The sequence below is a fragment of the Dermacentor variabilis genome, chromosome 2 (assembly GCF_050947875.1).
Source record: "Dermacentor variabilis isolate Ectoservices chromosome 2, ASM5094787v1, whole genome shotgun sequence".
Taxonomy (NCBI): Eukaryota; Metazoa; Arthropoda; class Arachnida; order Ixodida; family Ixodidae; genus Dermacentor; species Dermacentor variabilis.
The window spans coordinates 22,305,443-22,328,720 of NC_134569.1; the positions used below are offsets into that span (position 1 = coordinate 22,305,443).

A 23,278-nucleotide genomic window follows, 5' to 3' on the forward strand; every position below is an offset into this window, starting at 1 on the left:
ATTGACAAAATAATGAAATTTCTTGAAAACTGAGAATATTTATTTTTTATTTATTTATTTATTTATTTATTTATTTATTTATTTACCCTCAGGGCCTTTCGGCATTAGAGAGGAGAGTGGCTTATACAAGAAATAGGGAGGAGATATATTACGAGCTTATACGCATTATTTGCTAATTATAGAATGTTAGCTGAAAATGTGATAAATACAGCAATAGACCATGGTATATATAAGTAAGATTAAAAAGAAAGCACCCAACACTAGTTCGTACAAACGCTCGCAATTATACAGTGTTAGCTGGCGCTTTTCAAAAATGTTCATTGTTATTAATGGAAACAATATCAGAGGGAAGTTCATTCCAATCTTTTGATGTAGGTGGCAAAAATGAAGGTAAAAAATATGCCGTTTTACATGCACTAATTCTAACTTTAGGCTGATGATCCGTACGGTGAGATAAGTAATATGGCCGCGACATGAATTTCGGATGAAAAGTAGGGTGTTGATACAGCTTAATAAAAATGAAAGGCGAGAAATCCTTCGAGGTGTTGCCAGCGGCTGAAGACCCAGATTTGATTTCATTGAAGATACGCTCGAAGCACGGTTGTTATCCAAAGAATGAGCCGAGTTGCATTGTTTCAGATTAGTTCAAGGGAATGTATTAGGTTTTCGTTGACGGAGTCCCATACAGCTGCAGCGCATTCTAATTTTGACCGTAACAGGCTTTTATAAAGTAGTAATTTTAAAGGAGATGGAGCACGATGAAAGTTACGGCATAAGTATCCCAGCAAGCGGTTGGTTTGGTTACTTTTGTATCCAACGTGATGATTCCACGTTCATTTAGACGTTATATGCGTGCCTATAAGTACTTATATGAGTACTTGTTTGAGTACTTATATGAGTACTTATTTAGTTACTAGTAGGCAGACCGGGATAATATACACTAATTGAAAAAGAACGCGAATATTGGTACACACTCCGTTAAAGGACTCATACATTTAAAGTTGATGCACTCACCTACCACGCGCTGCTTATGTCGGACCTGACCCTGTTCACTATTGTGTAGATTATGGTGGGAGTGACGGGAAGATATTATTCCGCGCAACGAATTATCCCAATAAACAGAAACACCAACCTTGCGTCTGCGAACATCGGTATTCATTGTGCCCTCCCGCCGTCCTGGAATTGTCCTTCGAACCTATACTCATTTCTCTACCTACCAACAGCAGCTATAAATGTTACGTGAAACGCGCTGTCTATATTTCACACGCTTCCGAAACTGTGCACAGATGCCAAAGTCGTTGCACATTGATTTCTTCGTTACTTCCACAGTGATGACTTGACTTTCCAAGGCTTGGCTGCGTTGAACCAATAAGACAAGCCAGCAAAACTCAGGACCGTATCCTTATGCTCGAATGCCGCACTTTGTAAATGGTAGAAGAAGGAACAAGTTCTGTCTTGGATCACATAGCTTCAGTTTTCGACTGGCTAAATTCGCTGCGCTCTGGGTTCGTAATGCTGACCTGCTCTTCACTACATCGCAGAACGATAAAACACACTCCCATCAGAGCAACTTTTTCTCGACCAAGCTGCTTCATACTTGGAGGCAGACATACTGCGCAAGAACACGAAAAAGTGACGCATAAGACTACAGGACGACGGCCTTCATCGTGTAGTTTCATGCGCCACTTCTTGAATTCTCGATTTTCCTTGTATTCGCCACGAGTCGAACTACAGGTGGCGGCACCGTCGCCGCGTTAATGTCTATAGGCGGTTGACGGCGCGCATTGAAATGTACAGGGCGGCGTTCCGCTGTGAACGATCTAGCGCAATTTTCTAGTAATTATACAGTTGACTACAGTGAACTGATCTTTATGTTGCCCACAATCCCCCATTTTTCTTTCGCCAAATGCGCAGAACTTTCTATTTACTTGATAGAGGCGCAAACTTTCATTGAACGGGGGACTGGCACTCAGCCACGCCGAATAAGTTTCGCACTTTCTTGGGGCTCTTTAAGTATATTTCACTTGCGTGGAACCCTTGGAAAATTTCAGTGATTTAAATGGTCTGTATTCCTGCACAACGAAGGTAAAGTAGAAAGTCGCACTCTATATGTGCGCATACAACTCCATTTATTTTTTAACGTGATAGTGTTAAGAGCCCTGTGTCGCAAGAAATCCTGTGTCGACGTCCGCGGAGTTGTCCGTGAGCGAAAATTTCCGTAAATATTTAGGTATATGTTTATGCCACACCTTGCTGTATGGCATGCGGTATATGCGGGTTATAATGCCACATCATTCTATCATTAAAGCTGCTCATACCTTGTCTTACATTGTTGACAAAATTATTCCTCGGAATTTTGAGAATGACAGCCCGCAAACAAATCTCACGAAACAAAACAGCGAATGCCATTACCTTGTATGTTAACTCTTCTCAGACTTAGATATTACTAGTGCGAAACAATAACGGAAACCTGAAAATTAGCCAAATTTCTGGCGTGACTGTGCACTACCTCCGGGATCAGCCCACGCAAGAGACCGCGTTACTACCGTCGCGCTTCTCTCGAATTCCACTCTTAAAGGCGAAGCTTAAGAGGAAGCTTTAGCTCAAGTGCTCCTATCTAAATACATGTAAAAGGAGAATTCGTTTTTCTCGGCAACCACTGCACCAAATTTGACGAGGTTTGTTGCATTTAAAAGACAAACTTAAAATCTAGTGACTGTTGGTTTCGAATTTTTGAGTTAGATCGTCAATTTTTTATTAAAAATTGGCAAAAATCGAAAATTTTCAGAAAACGAAACTATCAAGTTTACAACTCTGTAACTTAACCACTAAAGATGATAATACAATTCTGTGAGTTGCATATAATATTACATCTAAAGCGGACAAAATTGATATGTTACACATGAATATAAAAAAATTTAATCATAGGGAAATACAACTTTTGCAAAACCGTTGTAACCAACGTAACAAATTCACGTAAGATGTAAAATGACATACTGAATTTGTCCGCTTTGAATGATCTAATGGATGCCGTTTACAGAACCGCGATATCGGTTCTTGATGCAAAGCTATGAATTTATAAAGTTCGTGCTTCTATTTTTTTCAAACGGTCAAATATTTGAAAATCGTTTTAAGAAAATTCAAGCCCTAAATCGAAATTCCGCTTCAACAGTCACTATAATTTAACTTTCTCTTTCAAATGCGACAAATTTCATCAAAATCGGTCCAGGGGTTATCTCATAAAAACGTTTTTTGCGTTTTACATGTATTTGAATAGGCCGCGTCAGAGTTGGGCCCGAGCTAAAGCTTCCTCTTAAGCATCTTCCTTTTTTTCATGTTATTCGTTGTGAATTCCGAACACTTAAAAAACTGATCATTTGTGGCCACTCTTTAAACAATTTAGGAAGCTAAGGCCCCTCTGAGCGACAGTACGCTAGTAGGATCATCAGCTTGCTTCAGACGGGATTATTTTTATCGCTCTTGCACGGTTTTGCCCACGACAGGGATGCGACAACTTCGTAATTATTTAAGGAGCTAAAATCATCATGATGTTTTTATTTCATCTAATTGTGGCCACTCTCTTATGTCCGGCTAAAAATGACACAATGGAAAGAGAAATGAGAATATATAATATCCATCTTTCGACTCAGTGTTCTGACATACTGCGTCTAGAGTGTTCCCCGTCACGCATGAATCCTCATATCTTATTTTATTTTAGCTTTCAATGTGTAGCAGCCTATCAATGTAAAAAAGCATACGACTTAATTGCGTGGCAAAGTGAATTCACTGCAGTGGCATCCGAACCACATCATAAATGAACACCTCTGGTCGCGTAACCCCTAAGCGAAAGCCATGCAATTATCGCAGTTATCATATTGAATTTGTAATAATATAAACTGTGTGGCGCGATATGAAGTGAGTGCATGCCTGCGACACTTTTTTTCTACGGCTGAGTGATGTTACCGCCGCCATCCTTCCTTCCTTCTTCTTTTTTTTTTTTTTTTTTGCAGGGAAAACAGAATGTGAACGAGCGTGAAGACGGTGCCGAACATCACCTGCGGCAGGCTGCAGGCCAGGCTGATGTACCACGCCGCGGCCAGCATGAACTTTCCTCGCCTGCGGGCGTCGTGCACCCTCAGCGGGTGCAGCACGGCGAAGTACCGGTCCGCGCTGATGCACACCAGCACCATGGACGACAGGTACGGGCCGAACGCACGAAGAACCTGCGTACGCAGAACGCCTAGGCGCACTCGCGCGTGTGTCTGCGCGCCACGCCTCCCCTGTGGCACTAGCAAGGGAACGTATTTCTGGGGTATTCTAGAAGCCGCGCCACTCTCACGCTTGTCTTAGGCTGCATGACGCCCAAGCCGAAACCGGGGACAAGGTGCGCTCACAACTGCAGGTGATTGATTGATTGATTGATTGATTGATTGATTGATTGATTGATTGATTGATTGATTGATTGATTGATTGATTGATTGATTGATTGATTGATTGTGATTGATTGTGATATATCACTGTGGAGTGTTCCGAATTTGAGCCATACGAAGTTCATTAACGCGCACCTACACACAACTGCACGGGCGTTTTTGCATTCAGTTCCTCTCGAAAGGCGGATGCTGTCAGGAATAAGTCTCACGGCCTCGTGAGGCTATGGTGACAGAACACGCCCTCGTTATCCGCAGCAACGCGCCATGCCCGTCGCAGGTGTTTGCGTCTGACTTGCTGCATTCACCTCTAGCATACTGACACTTAAAGCTTGTCGGTGGAGCAGTTTCATTATATGCAAGGAAACACTGCCTACGTAATAAAGTAAGATCTGCGAATAAGCAACTGTGAACGCTTCACGTGAGCATGGTGAGAACCTGGAATTCAGTGGCTGGTACTATTCGCTCCAGTACGACACCGATACAAGGAATAATGCATAAAGAAGAAAAAGAAAAGAAATGCGTGGCACAAGTGAACGAGTACGATATCACACACTTCTGGGCCCGCATTCACAAAAGCTCCTACGCTGGAATGGTCTGCAAGAGAAAATTCCACCCAATCCTGATACTGGACGTATTATTACGGAAGGCGATCGGCCAATGGCAAAGAACACTCATGGGCCAGAAGTTGCGTGAATTCGGACTCGGCCCTTTTAAGTAAAATGATGCGATTTTGTTGAAGCCCTCTCCCGGAGCGCTAATTTTTTTCTTTCCACATTGTGTAGTTTCAGTAGGTACAGCTCTTTAAAACATCACTTATTGTAACGGAAAATATGGGTTACATGCTTCCTTCAGTCATCTAATAAATACAACGTGCAACAATTTGCCGTGCCGCGTTTAGGTTGCTGACGAGGAATTTCTTCAGCAAATAGACTGAGGCGCTGTTCGACTGCGTAAGTGGCAGTAAAAAGCGGGCATCTGCACACTTAAGGCGCTGGCTCCCGGATAGTGATGCCTTTCGGTAGCAGCAGAGAGCGTGCCAGCTGACGGCAGCGTTTCTTCTTTCAGACCAGTCTAATGCTTCGACAACTAAGAAAGCGATTCCAGCATAAGCTGAAGCACATTCTATATACGGTGGTTTTTCATGAGTGAATGTGGTATGAAAAGCACATGTTCCCAAGACAAGAATCCCTGTACAATAAAACACCTCCGTGTGATCATACTTAAGAAAAAACATTTTCCTTTTTTTTGCTCGATTACCAGCAAACTCATTACCAACACCATGTTCACTTTTATTACTTGCAACGGCACATCAAGCGCCGATCCTGTAGATTTGGCTGATGCCGGCTAAGCTTACTAGTGATCAGCTTACAGTGATACGCAATCTATGTCATTTGAGAAAAAGCAGCATGTAACAGTTGAAAGTTTAATAGACGCAGGGGACTACAAAAAGGAAGTCCGGTTAACTAATGTTAATCTGTTCAGTCATCTTGCAGCCATTAGATGCAATTAATAGTACAAAAGATGAAGACAAAGGAGAAAACATGTAATTGCTTCCACACTTCACGTTATCATCATAGTCATCACCATCATTATCATCACCACCCGCCTTTATGATCGCTGCTATGGCATTCTTAACAAAGAAACCCTTTTGTATGAGTGCTATGTTATTGGCGATCTCCTAACCCTGATGTACTTCAAGTACACCTTTCTCAGATATCTGAATGTTGCACCGTGCTGACAAAATGTCAAAGACAGTAAAGACAAAATAAAATAACAAGACCGCTACAATTCATCGACGGGAACGCAGTGGGGTGAACCCTATATACTTCTTGGGCATTTCCACAATGATTCCTGCTTTGTACTTGGAGTGTAGCAATTTCGTTGATGACGAGGGCCGAAAGTGAAATGAGAGAACACGGCACCATTTAATAACCGACAAAACGGCGGCACGTACACACGCAACGAAACAAATCTTTCGTGCCACTTCAATAGAGATTTTTAAATTATGTAAATGATGTACAAAAGCTGATTCCATAAAGTTGTATTTTTGGTGGATTCCAGGTAATTTCTATAAGAGGAACCACTGCAGAGAATAGCATAAAACAGCACGATCTCAGTCATGTTCACGTGCTTTTTGTCGCATGTTATTTTTTTTAATTCTTTTTAGCGGCTGCTGTTATATGCCAATCGCCCTAACAATAACTTCTGCTTCACTCGTAGCTTCAGATTTTGATGTTAGACACGGCACCGGTGCACTAACCTGCATGATCTTGCACATAGCGTTGCCCGCCACCCAGCGCACCGTGAGGCGCCAGGCTACCTCCAGAGGAATCATGACGAAGGTGACGATCAGGTCCGCCACAGCCAGGTGCAACATCATCAACTTGATGCGAGACTTGCGCGCCCGTTTGCCAAGCAGACTCAAGAAGACGGGCACGTTTCCGGCTGCTGCGGCCACGAACAGCAGCGCGTACACGATCACCTGAACCAGCGACTTGCGCGTGAACGTCAACTCTTCCGGAAGCGCCGACGTTGCGCCACTCGCGTCCAGCACCACCGTCGACGACGTGTCATTGAGCACCGTATAAAGCGGCGGCGAGAGAAGCTCGTGGTTCGGAAGCGTGTCAATCAAAACCATCGTGAATGGCACTAGTTGGCTCGTCCAAAGCAGTCGGCATGGAAAACAGCGACAGTTCCGTCTGCGAGAACGGTTTCCCCACCCAAACTCCACGTCATTTTGCTGCACATGGAGCAACTTTTAATCGTTCGGCTTTCCGGATCTATAGCGAGAACGAGCAGAATGTAGCTGATAGCTCCAATCTGAAAATTATTTTTTGAATGCTCCTAATAGCTTTGACGGTCCATCGTTGCCATTTATGTCCTTTGCTTCTGAGAACTCTCCCTTTAATTCAAAGGGGAGTAGTTTGCACTCGTCGGTTAAGTACAGAAAAGTACTTCACACTTCGAAGTAGCTGTTGTGCCAGCGTCAAGCAGCGGCCGCCTTCGAAGTGTTCTGACGTTGTAAGGAGGGCGGAAAAGATAGTTTGGTTGCGAAGAATAATAGCCACGTATCCACGGAGGCTTCAGTTCTTCTCCAGCGAGTAAAGTCACGTTCATTCACTCACTGGGCGTACACTTCCGACTATAGTGTTCACATCGAAAGCAGACAGCTGAACTCCAGAATTCCGAGAATACCACGTGATCGTTGGCAAATGCGACATTCCCTGGTGTATCACAGGGAATTCCGTGCCATCTTCACACAAAGATACTTTCGCGTTTCGCTGAACTATCGCTACTTACTTCGAAACCTTGCCTGTGCAGCAGTCATGATAATGTTAAACCGAGACATCACGAAGCCGATAGACCCTGCGCCGCTTTGCGCAAGGCGCACCGTAGAGCGGCAAATGAATGGCCCGCTCCTGAGCCACGGACGCGTCGTCCTCTCCGCTACGAATGAGCGCAAAGCTACGAGCGCATTCTGCGCAGCGCGGATCGCGCGCCGAGGAGACGGGGAAGTGGCGCAGCTGACTGTCGATTGGTTACGTCGCCATGTTCGCGCCGCCAATAGGAGCCGTGCGCGCTTGATTTCAAGAGGCCCGATGCGTCCTTCGGAAGTTGCGATCACTACTGAAGGCATGGAAGCCTAGGACTAAAGCCATAGTATCGTGATTTTATTACTGTAATGAGCTGCGACACAACGCCTCCCAGGTATTCAAGAATATTGAGCAAGGGAAAATTCAGGGCGCAGAACTGTGATGAGGGTTGACTTTGACAAGGTTGACGAGGTTTTACTAGGTTTGACGAGGTTGACAACAAAAGTGTACGTAGTAACAAAATTAAAGTGCTTGAACAGACGAGAAAGGCGGACGCAACACGAGTGCTCGTTGCTTTTAGCGCGAGAGTTCTGTCCTCCTGCTTCGTCCTCATCTTTTCAAGCGTTCTAAATTCGTTATCATGCAGAATTGTGCGCGCAAGAAGTGTGGGGAATCTTCGGATTGGTTAGAACTGAATACGTGAAGGATGGCGGGAGCGAAAGCTGCACTGGAGCAGCTGGCCCGGCTCCCAGCATATTTATCTCCATTAAATGTTGTTGCAAGTGTACATGAGGGGCCGTAGTTTGTAACAACTAATTTCCTTTTCCATTCTTTTCGAGATTCATCATTGGCTCGAGCATCATTCACACGCCGCCGCGTCACCATTATCCCTTGTATCGGCCACACGGCCCTCCGCGTGATCAGAAAAGAAGAAAGAAAAATAAACTGGGACGTTGCGAAATTCCCGATGAGGTTTCCTAAATGTGCTACGAAGGAGCCGAAGAAAGAATAATACGACCTGGTAAAGTACTCAATCATTGAGGACGCCGTGATGGACCAATCTCTGTACCTTGCACGATCAACCGTTTGTACCCAGCACTGAGACTCCAATTGATATGGTCGACTTTCCACTGGCTTCATAAAAGTACTCTACGTAGTGAACTGGTTTGCTTCTTGTACGGTAGAACTTGATCTAAATCCACCCGCCGTGGTTGCTCAGTGGCTATGGTGTTAGGCTGCTGAGCACGAGGTCGCGGGATCGAATCCCGGCCACGGCGGCCGCATTTCGATGGGGGCGAAATGCGAAAACACCCGTGTGCTTAGATTTAGGCACACGTTAAAGAACCCCAGGTGGTCAAAATTTCCGGAGTCCTCCACTACGGCGTGCCTCATAATCAGAAAGTGGTTTTGGCACGTAAAACCCCAAATATTATTATTATTGATCTAAATCCGAAGTAGAGGCTTGCCAGATGACCGATAAACAAGGTTGTTGAGGCATGTAAAGTATACTGAGCAGTCCTAAGGATGCCAACCGTCCCGTATTTAGCCGTACAGTCCGGACTTTCTAAGTAAATGTCCCATGTCCCGACTTGACCTAGTCGAGACCGCCAAATGTGTCCCGACTTTGGTTTCTTTTTCTAGTTGATAACAATAAATAGACCAGATTTCCGTTTTTTTTTTTGTAGTGCTTGACAATTCCTTCGTACATTCTACTTCTTGTGTTCTCTTGCATTGCCTTAAATATTGGGTTTCCTTTGCAGCACTTAGCTACGTTTGGATGGATGTCTCATTTTACATTTATTAATTACTTCTCTCCACCTTGCGGATTTCAGCAGAACTATAACGTCAAATATAAGACGGCTTCGTTCTTGCAGTGTTTCTACTTCTGCTGTAGGCTTCAACTTTCCACCGTACCTTTATTCGCATTTGTATCTGCGTTATTCGGGGAACTATACTGAACCTTTACCTGCCGTGGTTGCATAGTGGCTGTGGCGTTCCGCTACTAAGCCCGAGGCCAGGGAATCGACCCACAGGCCCATTTAGAGGGGGGGGGTGGGGGATTAACTCAATGATTCCCATGTACCGTGCATTGGACGCACGTTAAAGAACATCAGATGGTCAAAATTAATCCGAATTCCCTCACTACAACGTGCCTCATTGTCAAATCCTGGTTTTGGCACGTAAAACCCAAGAAGTTACTTTTTTTTACTGTACCTTTCTTTCTGTAAATCGGGACGCAGTAGGAATATTAAAAAAAAAATCGCACGTGCACTTGTGGCTCCTGGCACTGACAGGGTCAGTTGTCGCCAGCCGCTACCCCCTTCCCCTCTTGACCCATCCCCACTTCGTCCACTAGAGAGTTTGCACTACTATGGACAGTACACGAAGTAATCAAGGAAAGAAAGAACGCGCAGCCGCATACACTGGTGATTACGTTTACTTACGTTGCTCAGTGCGCGCCTACGCAAAGTGACACGGCCTTGGTCAAAAGCGTACAGGCAAAGCCCAGCTTAATTCTGGCGAATTTCGGGCCATGCAGGGAAGCTCGTATAGTCCACCCCAGAGCTCAATTAGTTGAGAAAGTGCGCAAAATTCTGGTCTTCAACCTCTGAGGTCCTGCGACGCTGAATGTGATGCACAAGCCCCCCTACGGAAACATGTCCGCAACAGCACTCTTATCAGGCAAGCAGATCACTACGTGCCTTTAACGACGCCTGCATGTCGGAACTGTCCTTCCAGCAAGCTATTGCGTTTTGACTCGGGAATGTTTACGAATAAATTATACGTGAGAGTTATTTTCTGCTAGAAATCATCATTCAAATGTAGTACAAAAAGAAAAGAAAGTTTTGTTCAACAGGTTAAGCCAGGGTAACAAAACAGACAAATGGCACTAAACAGGTGCAGAATATCAAGTTCTGGCCGCTGGTTAGAGGGAGGAATTCGTAATCGTTAAATGTTTCTCCCTCAAGAGCAAGTATAGAATTAATATTCTGCCGCTCCTTCCAAATCAAACTGTAGTGCTTGCACAAAATCCACTTGCTAATGAGCGACTTCGTATCCTCAGTAAATTAATGTGCGAACATTCTCATTTCTATCAAAACGGTCTTTCCTGTCGCTACAGGAGAAAGAAAACATTAGTTAATTGCAATCAGCTCTAGAATGAAACATTATTCTTTGCATTTAAAGGAAATTTAAATGCATGGCTCCAACAGATGAAGAATATTTGGAAAAGAACGAGATTTGTGTTATAAGCCCGTTTCGCAAAAAGAAATCACGTCATCAAAATGTACTAGCACCTTAATGTTGCGAAATTCTCTCCCTGACAGCGCAAGCTGCAAAAGGAGCTCGACGTGACAAAGGTATGCCTAAACTGGGCTCCGCCAAAGAAAAAAAGAAAGAAGGCAAAAAAGAAGGATCAGCCGACTTCATTGATTCCTCCGGCTCTGAACTTTCTTACAGCTTTATTTCTTATTCTGCCGGCATTATTTTTTTTTGCCATATGGCGAGGGTAGAGCTGAGGTTGACGAAGGGGCCTGATGACAACGCTGGCATAAAGAGTTAAAGGAAAGAACGGGCAAAGTAATGTCACCGAAGTGCATAAAATTGATTGAAAAGAACAGAGAGCCATGTGTACATCCATAATGTAAAATAGAAAATTTTAGTTCCGGAAACAGACATAGTAACAAGCTGAAGGCATGCTGCCGCGCTTCTTCGTTAGCGGCGCACAAGAAGGATACGCGAAGGCGTACTTAACGAAGCCGTTTTACCTGCGGAGGAACGGAGTCATTCACGAAGAGCGCACGCTTCGTATCAGTGTAGTATGTATAAAATACGAAAGGAGGCCTGCGCCGCAAGCGCATTAGGAGCCGCAGCGTACCCGGCTCGCTCGGAGACGAAGTTAACGGTGCCTCTTTTCCTCCGTGCCGATTGGCTTTTCGCCGTATCCCGACCTCCACGCGTGCGAGATGGCGCCGAACGCTGGAAGGGTCGGCACGTGGGAAACGCCGCGCTCTTCTGAGGTGCTCGCGTTGCACCGAGACTTTGTAAGTAACTCCTCGTCTCGTTCTCGCGCTGGCGACTTCCTTAGTATTCTACATATTTGACGATCTTCGGGGACCCTGTGTGTCAATTGCTTTACGTGAGAAAGCCGCATAGCGCGCAAATATTGAAAGTAAAAGGCATTTGCGCTATCTCTTTTTGTGTGAACTGGTGTCGAGAAAATGTATGTGCACGCAAGAAATTATGTGGGGTCTATTGCGTCAAAATTTAGTTTTATATTAGACAAACACATTGCACAATATGGCTAGCGATCACTAAGAAACGATGGCTTACCCGTGACCGGTGTGTCCAGCCCCGGCGATCCGTCTTTTGTCAAGCAGTCGACGCATGGTCCTGCACACAGAAACATCAACAAGGTGGGCCAGAGGAAGAGGTATGAATACCGAAAGCTGCCGAACTCCACCACATTGTCGAATTCGCCGTTGTGTCAGCTTTGATTGGCTCACAAGGTTGTTACGGCGTCTCTGATTGACTCGGAACAACAGGGCAGTCATAAGCAACATGACACAACTTGACAGTGTCCGAAACCGTAACCCTTGTGCCAAATCTAACCGATTGTTCGAGCTCTGAGCAAGACAACCTGAGCACCAGCTCTTTGATGACAGTGCTGACGACATGACTTTGATGGCTGATGACGTTGATGATGGTGCTCATGAAAATGATGACAGTGCCGACTTGCCTGTTGGGAAAACATTTTTCTTGTTACCACTGTAAATGTGCGTAATTACAAGACCCACAGTCCTGCATCCGAAAAAAATTAATGAACGACGTCATATTGAACTCTCGTGGATCGCTGTGCCCCTATTGACTTGGACGAGATTGGCTGTATGGAAGCGCATTGGTAAATCATGTTCTGATTTGTTGTAGTGCAGGCACAATGATACGTACGTAGGTGACAAGAGAAAACACACAGCGCTACCTTTGCACAATATATTTCCAGTTCTCGCAGCTGTACTTTAACGTACCAACGCGTCATTTAACACGTGTAGATTGCGGAGAAAGTATAGGCAAAAGCACTAAAAAACAGCAGATAAGCAGATGCGTTTGAGGCCACATTGATTACTCTGAGTTATTTAGTCTAAAAGGGGAAGATAGATATTCGAGCTCTTTATTGGATAACATTATTGAAGGTTTGCTAATGCACGCATCGCCAGAACTTGCTGGGTATTTAGCTTCTAAACTAAGAGGGTCATTTCACGCTTACTCCTGCACACAATGGTTGTTTCTATTAATGAAAGTTGGCAGCTGCGTCTGTTGCAGTAAAGGGCAATGAAACCATTGGTCGCAAAGTTCTGATCAAGGGTCAGTGACCAAGAAAACTGGATGATCATAAATGTAAGAATCACGACAACGACGATAACGACGACGATCATTATGATCATGAGCTGTGACAGATGCCGCGAAATCTAAATAAAGCCGGCTAAATCGTTGTCGCTGTGATACATATTGCTCCAACTAAGTATTCCCGGCCAGCGATTAAATTTTTTTTTTCACAGCTATCGGAAAACAAGGAACATGCAGTTGGAAAGTAGAAAAACGGGGGACAAAGAGGAATCTGTAGATGCGCTTAGAACGTGAACCTAGAGCTAAATGTGCGATGTTTTCAGACCCATGTGTGATATTATCGCTTCAGTTATAATAGCGGACGGAGTATAAGCTTCTAAACGTAACGAACGCAAACATTGTATTTATTGCTGAAGCTACAGATTATATAATAGTAGCAAAGTGTCGTCATACCAGCATGTTTACCGTGCTCCTTGGGTTCTTAAACGTATTCTCGCGTGTAGCAATACACGAGATCAGTTGCTAACTTTCAAGAACACCTCGTATAAGGACGACATTTAGGAGGCTCTAAGTCATCCCGTCTCCGCGCTGAGGCGAGCAGCATTTAATGCCGAGGTAATGTAGGCATGACCATAAGGGGCCGTATTACGTCAGGATTCTTTCCTTCCCTTCTTCTTTTTTTTTTCTCGTTGGCCGTCTTGACGAAAGGTATTCGCTATTGCCAGTAGCGGCCACTCGCTCGTAATAGCCATAAGAAACGAATAGAATCGAAGCAAAAGAATCGTACCTAATATGGTTCCATATTTTCGAATTTTCCAGGTGGCCATCATTATCTGAACGGAAGTCACTTATTTATTTATTTATTTATTTATTTATTTATTTATTTATTTATTTATTTATTTATTTATTTATTTCACAATACTGCCGCTCTCAGCCGAGAGCCTAGCAGACGGGCGTGAACACTTTCTTTTCCCGACATAAATACATGTGTGAGGTACACAAAGAATGACAAAGTAACAATATTCAACAAAATACAAAGGATAAGGTAGATAAGCTATACAACAGAACACTAAACAAAGCAGAATAAAATGAACAACAACCGGGGCATATCATAGTCAAAGCAAAAACGTGAAGTATTTGGAAACAAACAAGTGCATACATTTTTTTTCTAAGCACTGTTAGTTTAACATAAAGAGAACAGGGAACAAACATGAGAAATCATTAATAATCTCTTGTGATGAGCTCCAGTTGTGAGACGAATAGGGATAAAGAATTTGTTGCTGTTAATGACGAGTTAAGTTCATTCCATTCTCTGATTACTCGAGGAAAGAATGAGTACCTGAATGCGTCATTAGAAAAGGAATACTCGGTTAGCGTATGTTCGTGTTGATACCGTGTTATTCTAGATTGCGAATATGAAACGTACCGGGTGATATCAATTTTATACTGACGGTGCAGCATTTGAAACAGAAATTTTAGTCGACCTTGTTTCGCTCTCGTTGATAATGTGTTGAGGCCTGAGGAAGCTAAGAGACGTGAAGGTGAGTCAGTAGAACGATATTTGCTATGAATGAACCTTGCGGCTTTTCTTTGTACAGCTTCAAGTTTAGCTATCTTAGTTGCTGTGTAAGGAAACCAAATTGTATTAGCGTATTCTAAAATAGGTCTCACAAATGTTTTGTAGGCCAGAAGCTTAATGTTCGCTGGAGCGATCTTTAGGCGTCTTTTTAGATAAAATAGCTTTCGTAATGCAGTAGTTGTAATATTAGTTATGTGTGTTTCCCAATTGAGGTTTGATGTCAGCGTTATCCCTAAATATTTCTGTCGGTCAACCATGGAAAGAGGCGTGCCATTAACGATATAGGTGAAATGAGAGGGTTGCTTTTTTCTTGTTATTGTCATTGCCACTGACTTATTGACGTTAATAGACATTTGCCACTGGGAACACCAGTCGGCTAGCGTGTTAAGGGAATCAGAAAGATCGAGATGGTCGTTATGGCTGTTAATTTCTTTATATATCACGCAGTCATCCGCGAAGAGTTTGATTTAGCACCCTATATTATTGGTTATATCGTTAATAAAGATCAGAAATAACAGCGGCCCGAGTACCGAGCCTTGTGGTACTCCAGATGTGATAGGAACGACATCAGATGGCATGTGGTCATACATAACAAATTGTGAGCGGTGTGTTAGAAAAGCTGTTATCCAAGCAGAAACTTCTCCTTTCCCGATGGCATGCTCCACTTTTGCAATTAGCTTAGTGTGACTCACGCAATCAAAAGCTTTAGATAAGTCAAGTAAAATCATGTCAATTTGAGAACGATTATTAATACTAAGAGCAAGGTCGTGAACTACCTCTGTTAGTTGAGTGATAGTTGATAAGCCAGATCGAAAACCATGCTGGTGAGGCGATAGGATGTTTTCACGTTCTAAAAATACTGTCATGTGTTTTAGAATGATGTGTTCTAGTATTTTGCATGAAGTGCTGGTGAGAGATATGGGTCTGAAATTGGCAACATTATTTTTGTCTCCTTTCTTGTGGATCGGTATTATTTTAGCCTTTTTCCAGTCATGTGGTAGATTAGAAGTTGCTAGTCATTTACGAAAAATGTGTCCCAGATATCTACTGCACCACTCAGCATATTTTTTTAGGAATTCGTTTGGAATTTCGTCAGGCCCGATTGATTTCTTAGAGTCAATGTTGAGGAGAAGATTGTGGATTCCGGCGTCCGTTATTATTAACAGATCAAGCACTGACGTACAGGATGGTGGAAGAGGGGGGAGTGTACCATTGTCTTCCGTGAAGACTGATTTAAAGAAATTGTTATATTTGTTTGCCGTTGCACTTTTTTCTTCTTCGGTTAGTTTGGTTGTTGTCTGCTCGGTACTGCGCAGATGTTTCCAGAATCTTCGTGGGGCCGTATTCTTGTTCTTCGCATTGCGAGTGTACCACGGGAGAGCGCGCAAAGACAAGCGAGCGCCTACAGACGGGCGCAAAGTTGCTGATACGGAAGGCCAGACATGGAAAGCAAGACACTGAGGGGAAATGTGGAAGCGCCTAGACGATGTCTACGAGCGGTCGTCTATGCTTGCTGAAAACTGGCCAACGCTGCGAAATTGAGTCGCACTAACGCTCCATTTATCTGCGTGCTCCAGTCACTGGGCTGACAGGCCACGGCCAGACGGGCACGATAGGCAGCCGGCTGGGGCTTTCCTAAGATTACACGTCCGCGAAAGGAAGCTCACTTCCACGCACGAGTGGCTGTATAAAACGCGTTTACAGACACGTCCATCGGGTCATCGCAAAGGCAGTGCTCGTTCCCCCTCCCCCCTCCCCAAAAAAAACAAATTTTCAACGGAAAGCATCCCAAAGTTGGTTTTACGCCTTCGTCAGCGAACAGGTTCGGTAAGTTTTCAAGCATCCATTGTACTCATTAGTTATGCAAAGTGCTAAAGTTATTGATTCTGCCTGAAAACTTGCCAGTTGTACATATGCTCTTCCATTGCATCATTCCTTTGTTGTACACTCTTTTTATCTGACCACTGAATATATGATGCCAGAAGCGATGCATATTCGGAATTTTGTAAGTGAATATACGAGCAATACGCAGCGGCCCGTTTAGCGAAGCTTAACTTCTTCAGTCATGAATTACGATGGGACTTTCAAACGAGGTGAGTGAGTGAGTGAGTGAATAAACTTTTATTCGGTCCAGCAAAGCGCGATAAAACGCGCACCCGGCTAATCCCACGACGGGACTGACAGATCTAGTCTGCCGGCCCGATCGCGGGCGCGCTGGACGGCCAGGATTTGATCCTCAAAGACAGGACTTCGCAGGAGCGCGTCCCACTCTTCCTTGGTGAACTTCGGGCCCAGCGACCCGCACTCCCAGAGCATATGAGGCAACGTAGCTACCTCACCACAGGCCACGCAAGAACAATTTGGATAAATCTCTGGATATATGCTATTAAGGGACGCCGGATTTGGGTACGAGTTCGTTTGCAGAAGTCTTAGTGTGACCGCCTGCGGCCTGCTTAGCTTGGAGTGAGGCGGGGGGAAAACCCTTCTCTCTAAGTAAAAGAATTTCGTGATTTCGTTGTGTGTGAGAGGAGCGTCTCTGTGTCCGGGGAGAGAGTCGCCCGATCCGAGGGCAGCGCGGTCGGTAAAGCCACGCGCAGCCTCGTGGGCAGACTCGTTGAGGTTCAGAGGAACCCCCTCAATCGCCCCGACGTGTGCAGGGAACCAAAGGATCGAGTGCATGGAGGTGTTGCCCTGTTTGGCGCCTTTCAGAATTTGAACTACCTGCCGGGCTACCCGGCCTTTCTGGAATGCCCTGATGGCGGCTTTCGAATCGCTATACACCCTGTCTCTCCGACCGTCTTGCATGGCGAGTGCAATGGCCACTTGCTCGGCCACCTCTGGGTCCGTCGTCCGGACGGAAGCACAGTTGATGACTTTGCCCAGCGTGTCAATGACGGAAACCGCAAAAGCCTTGCCGTCTCGGTATGCAGCTGCGTCCACGAAGCTTGCTGCGATATTGTCTTTGTTTATTTGCCTTAGTATATTAAATGCTCTTGCCTTGCGACGACCTGCGTTGTGAACGGGATGAACGTTGCGGGGCAAAGGGGCGACCACGATCTTCTCCCCTATTTCTCTGGGGATTTGGGTGTCTTCAGCCAAGTTCTTGGTTGGTGCGTGTCCGATCTCCTCGAGGATACGCCTGCCGGCTGGCGTGGTGGACAGCCGAGTTAGCTGGGCCCGTTCCTGAGCCTCGGCCATCTCCTCCATGGTGTTGTGTATGCCGAGCCGAAGGAGGTCCTCTGTATGCGTTCTGACGGGCAGCCCGAGGGCTCTCTTGAAGAATTTTCTAATGAGGGCATTAAGCTTTTCCCGCTCGGCTCTGAGCCAGTTGTGCATGGCCACCGTGTAGGTGAAGTGACACAGCACAAAGGCGTTGATGAGCCGAAGCAGGTTGTCCTCCTTGAAGCCACGATGTCTGTTCGTGACCCTTCGGACGAGGCGAAAAGCATTGTCGGTTTTCGCAATTATCTTGCGTAGCGCAGTGCCGTTGCCGCCGCGTGATTCTATGAACATACCCAGGACTCTGATGGTGTCGACCCTGGGTATCGGGTCACCGCTCCGAGTGAACAGGTGAATGTCACTTTCCGAGACCGGTTTCCAGCCCTTGGGTCTGCGGCCTTTTTCTTTTCTATAAAGGAGAAGCTCAGATTTGGTCGGGGAACATCTGAGTCCGGTGGGTAGCAGGTACTGCTCCGTGACGTCTACCGCCTCTTGCATGGCGCTTTCCACTCGCCCTTCGCTACCGCCGGTGCACCAGATGGTAATGTCGTCTGCGTAGATGGTGTGTTTGATTCCTTCAACTTGGGCCAGATTCCTCGAGAGACCGATCATGCAGATGTTGAAGAGAGCAGGCGAAATGACCGAGCCTTGCGGCGTGCCCCGTGCGCCCAGGAGCACCTCGTCGGAGACGAAGTCGCCGATCCGCAGCCTCGCTTTCCTCCCCGTCAGGAACGAACGGACGTAGTTATATAGTCTGGGGCCCAGCTTGAGGTCTGCCACGGAGGCCAGAATGTATTCGTGGAGAACGTTGTCAAACGCTTTCTCCAGGTCGAGTCCGAGCAGGGCCCTGGTGTCTCTGGTACTGCCATCGATGATGTGATGTTTGATCATCTTCATGGCGTCCTGCGACGAGAGGCCGGCACGAAAGCCAATCATGTTGTGAGTATAGATGTTGTTCTCTTCGAGATATCTGTTTAGTCTGTTGAGGACGACGTGCTCCGCCACTTTCCCAACGCAGGAGGTGAGAGAGATTGGTCGGAGGTTGTCCACGTTCGGAGCCTTGCCGGGTTTGGGGATCAGGACGACGTTGGCGCTCTTCCATTGCTCTGGGACGCTGCCGTTTTTCCACGTCTCATTGATCTTCTCGGTGAGGTATGCGATCGAACCGTCGTCAAGGTTCCGCAGCATCTTGTTGGTGATTCTGTCGGCACCTGGCGCACACTTCCCCTTGAGCGCGAAAATGGCTTGCCTAATTTCCCCCACGGTGAAGTCTTCGTCCAATTCCGGACGGGCTGGTCCGATGTAGTCGGGAAACCGGTCTTCCTCGTCGCCATGCTTTATGGGAAGGTATTTCTCCATGAGCTTGGCAACCAGCTCGTCCCCGGAACAGGATATGGTAGCTTCGTGAAGGGCTCTGGCGAGCGTGTGTCTCTGACTGGATCTGGTGCTGCCCTCGTCGAGGAGATGTTTAAGCATTCCCCAGGACTTGCCGTTACGCATCTGCCCGTCGATCGAGTCACAGACCTCGTCCCATTGCTGCTTGCCGAGGGTCCGACAGTGATCTTCGATGGCCTTGTTAAGCTCGGAGATCTTTTTCCTCAATCTTCGGTTAAACCTTTGTCCTTTCCATCTCAGAAGCAGCGCCTGCTTGGCCTCGATCAGATGGGCCAGCCTACTGTCCATCTTTTCTACCTCCAGGTCGCTGACGATCTTCTTAGTGGATGACTCGGCGTCACTCTTGATTCGCTCGCACCAATCTTCCAGGTCTTTTGGGACGGGTGCGCTGTCGTTGCCGCGGAGCTTGCGAAAAAGGTCCCAGTCCGTGACAGTGAATTGTCTGGATTTACTTCGGGTGACTTCGAAGCGGGTCTCGAGCACATAATGGTCGCTACCAAAATTTATTGCGGTGTTGCTCCACTCGGCTCCCTCGACGTTCTTCACGAACGCCAGATCGGGGGTGGTGTCCCGGCTAACCGAGTTGCCGATTCGGGTGGGGAACGCCTTGTCCGTGATGAGCGTGAGGTCCATTTCGTTGGCGTTCTGCCACAGACCCCGACCCTTGCTCGTGTCGTAGACGTACCCCCACACGCCGTACGGTGCGTTGAAATCTCCGACGACGACCAAGGGATGGGTGCCGGCCAGGTGTTAACCTTACAAAATATTACTCCGGAGTTTTGCACACTTCATTCAAATAAAAATAATAGGATGATCTTTTGTAAGTGCTCTAGCTTGTCCTCGTCATCATAGTGTAAATAAATCCTAAATTGTGTACAATCATTGTTATCGTGTTGATCCTACTCTTTCTTTCTTTTATTTTTCACGAAAATAACTGATACACTGGTTCAAAGCCCATGCACAAGTTAAATATTTGTTGCACTCATTGCAAAGAAGAACAGTTTATTTATTTACCCTTTCTCACGGCATGCAACCTGTAAGACATGTCTGTAAACATGCTTGTGCGTTCATTAAAGTGGTCGTGTGCTTCACACTGAAGTAAAATGGTGCCACAGTGAGTGGACAGAGGGATGATTTTAACCGCCGTCCAAGGTCCATGGTTCTTTAAAGCAAAGCAGTCCTTGGCTCTTCCCCTGGGTATGGCGTTCGTCGTTATATATATTATTCATATCCTAAGCGGACAACAGACAAAGATACCAAGGGCAACACAGAGGAAATTACTTGTACTTACTAATTGAAATAAAGAAATGATAAATTAATGAAATTAAAGTGTATGAAAAAACAACTTGCGGCACTACGCGTGCGGTGCTATACCAATTGAGCTATGCTCCTCAATTGGTAGAGCCTCGCACGCGTAATGCGAGGACGTGGGATCGTTCCTCACCTGCGGCAACTTGTTGTTTTTTTCATCATATATATATATATATATATATATATATATATAGCGAGCGAATAGCATCAACCATTGAGTGTGTGCCCATTCTCGGCCAGTAGGCCTAGTGATTGAGATGCAATGGGTACGAAAGCTTAAATAAACCAAAGCTTTCTTCGCACTCTTTCTCGGGATTTGGCGTTTGTTGCGCTTTTATCGCCGAGTAGGTCACGTGATCCCTAACGACAGCGGCATCTTGGCGTGTTGTTTATGCGAATGCGTTATATGGCTCATGAGGTGGAAAATCTAGCGTTGTCGACGTTGGCGTCGACCCCCACACGATGGTCCAAAAAGGCTACGAACCCTCGACCTTTGGTGTTAATTAAGGCACACCTAATTAGGATAGACTTAAATGAGGCACTCGAACCGACGACCTTCAGATGATTTGGAAGTCGAACCAAGAACTGTATGTGTCCCAAGAACTAGTCACTCGACGACTGAAAGAGCACAGGCATCGCACGGTGGGCGCAATGCTTTTGCACTCGTCCGCATAGGGACAACTAAGCGCCCCTTGAATTTTTTTTTCTTCGGTACGCTGCATTTTGAACAATCTATGCTTCGGACGCGGCGGCCGCGCCGTAATAATAATATTTTGGGGTTTTACGTGCCAAAACCACTTTCTGATTATGAGGCACGCCGTAGTGGAGGACTCCGGAAATTTTGACCACCTGGGGTTCTTTAACGTGTACCTAAATCTAAGCACACGGGTGTTTTCGCATTTCGCCCCCATCGAAATGCGGCCGCCGTGGCCGGGATTCGATCCCGCGACCTCGTGCTCAGCAGCCCAACACCATAGCCACTGAGCAACCACGGCGGGTCGGCCGCGCCGTGGTGGCTGTTCTTGAAATTGAAGTTGCGTTGACCGGCGGCAATCTTACGGGGAAACGTCTGTAACGTGTTTATTTTTTTTTTAGCCCCAACAATATATAAATGTTTATAACTCGAGTTCTTAACTGGTAATGCGCCAAATGTGACCGCAAACGTGTCAAAATCGCCACCGGCGCCCGGCAAAACATCTATATATATATATATATATATATATATATATATATATATATATATATATATATATATATATATATGCCTGTATGTATACTATATACACATATATATATATATATATATATATATATATATATATATATATATATATATATATACACGATACCTGTGCAGGAGCCAGGAAACGAGGAACATGCAGCTGATTCATGTCCAATCCCGCACTGTTGGTATGCGCCAGGATTATTCTGGATAGGAACCGCAACAACAACGCTCCTCGAAAAATCCCGTTTGGGTTTTGAAAGAACGAAAACACGTTGTACCCGGGTGTTTGCTTTGAGCGCGCGTAGAATTTTTGAGCGTCCGGCAAACTTTGGTCTGGCTTACACTTTGTCAGTGCTCAGTGAATGAAACACGATGCTAGGAGCACAAGGATGCCGGGGCTTTTTTGCACCACCGTTGATCCCTGTGGCCATCAAATCTGATTAACCAGTCGTGTACAATGAATTCAAGGGTTTGTTACGCATTGTGACTGTATTTGGTGCCCCAGCGATCACCATGTGCAGTGATGTAAAAAGCCTGAGCACTGCATTTGGTGTCCCATCGCGGACGCCGGTGTCAAATTTGTTTCAAATAAATCGTTTCAGATGTCAGTCATAAGCGCATTGGTGCTTTTAAGGGGCGGGTAATAATTTCTCGAAATACTTGGAAATCATCAGAAGCCTGTCTTTTAGTGTATGGTTTTGTATGTGATGCGTCAGTGTTCTCTACGCGATGTTCATAGAAGCAAATTGCCTTTGTTCGTAACCTCGCCCGTTGACCAATTTTGCACGTTTCGCCTTTTCACGCCGTTTTCCTACAATGTTTAAGAATCAGAACAACGCATGCTTATATTTAACGTTTTCCAGCTCATTTGCGACTACTGCTCTGTACCGTGTTGCCACAACAATGGCACAACGCGCAAGAAGCCATGAAATAGCATATCTTTTAGAGCAAAATAAGTGTTTCTTCATATTACAAAGCGTCTAGCGTCTCCTTTCTGGAATTGCACGTTCAACAAAGATATCGCGCTCTTAAAGCGCCGATGAGACGTACCACGTGATAGCAGCGTGCGAATTGTGCGAGCTTAAACCGAAACCGGACGTTGGGTTCAGTGTCTCATACCAGCTGCTTGCTGCGCTATAGTCAGTTCAGCCTCGGGGCTCTTTATGAGTGTCCTCTTCTTAAGTTTAAGTTAGAAATCCTCCACTGAGAGTCCCTTCGTGCGACCACCGGCTTTCCAGGACATACAAAGATACAGCATTGGTACGGATACGCTCAACTCCCCTCCCTCGAGGTGACGATCGCAATAAGACGGCACAACAGTGAAACGAGATGGACCACCTCCAATGCTGGAAGACGTATGATGCGAATCTCTGATGAGTGGGTCTGACACGAACTACCCTGATGACCACCCACGGTGCCGCCTCGGGAGGACATACAGGTTACGCGAACCCTACCCAAAAGA

The 23,278-nt window shown here is 45.7% G+C and overlaps 2 protein-coding genes across 4 annotated transcripts in view; one reads left to right on the plus strand and one right to left on the minus strand.

The window, feature by feature from the left end:
• Positions 1-7,854, minus strand: part of LOC142571490 (adipokinetic hormone/corazonin-related peptide receptor variant I-like) — a 38,810-nt gene extending 30,956 nt beyond the window's left edge. Inside the window, exons 1-2 of the mRNA XM_075679888.1 lie at positions 6,691-7,854; positions 4,056-4,223 (exon numbers count right to left, since the gene is read on the minus strand). Coding sequence (XP_075536003.1) covers positions 4,056-4,223; positions 6,691-7,068 — 546 coding nt within the window. The 5' untranslated portion in view covers positions 7,069-7,854. The remainder of the gene's footprint in view (positions 1-4,055; positions 4,224-6,690) is intronic.
• LOC142571491 (techylectin-5A-like) overlaps positions 4,181-23,278 on the plus strand; it is a 59,026-nt gene continuing 39,928 nt past the window's right edge. The window contains exon 1 of one of the 3 annotated variants that reach the window (XM_075679891.1): positions 4,181-4,199. The gene's annotated coding sequence lies outside the window, so the exon portion shown is untranslated. Of the gene's footprint in view, positions 4,200-16,257; positions 16,494-23,278 lie in introns of those variants that run through there. The other 2 variants (XM_075679889.1, XM_075679890.1) reach the window with 2 other exon arrangements.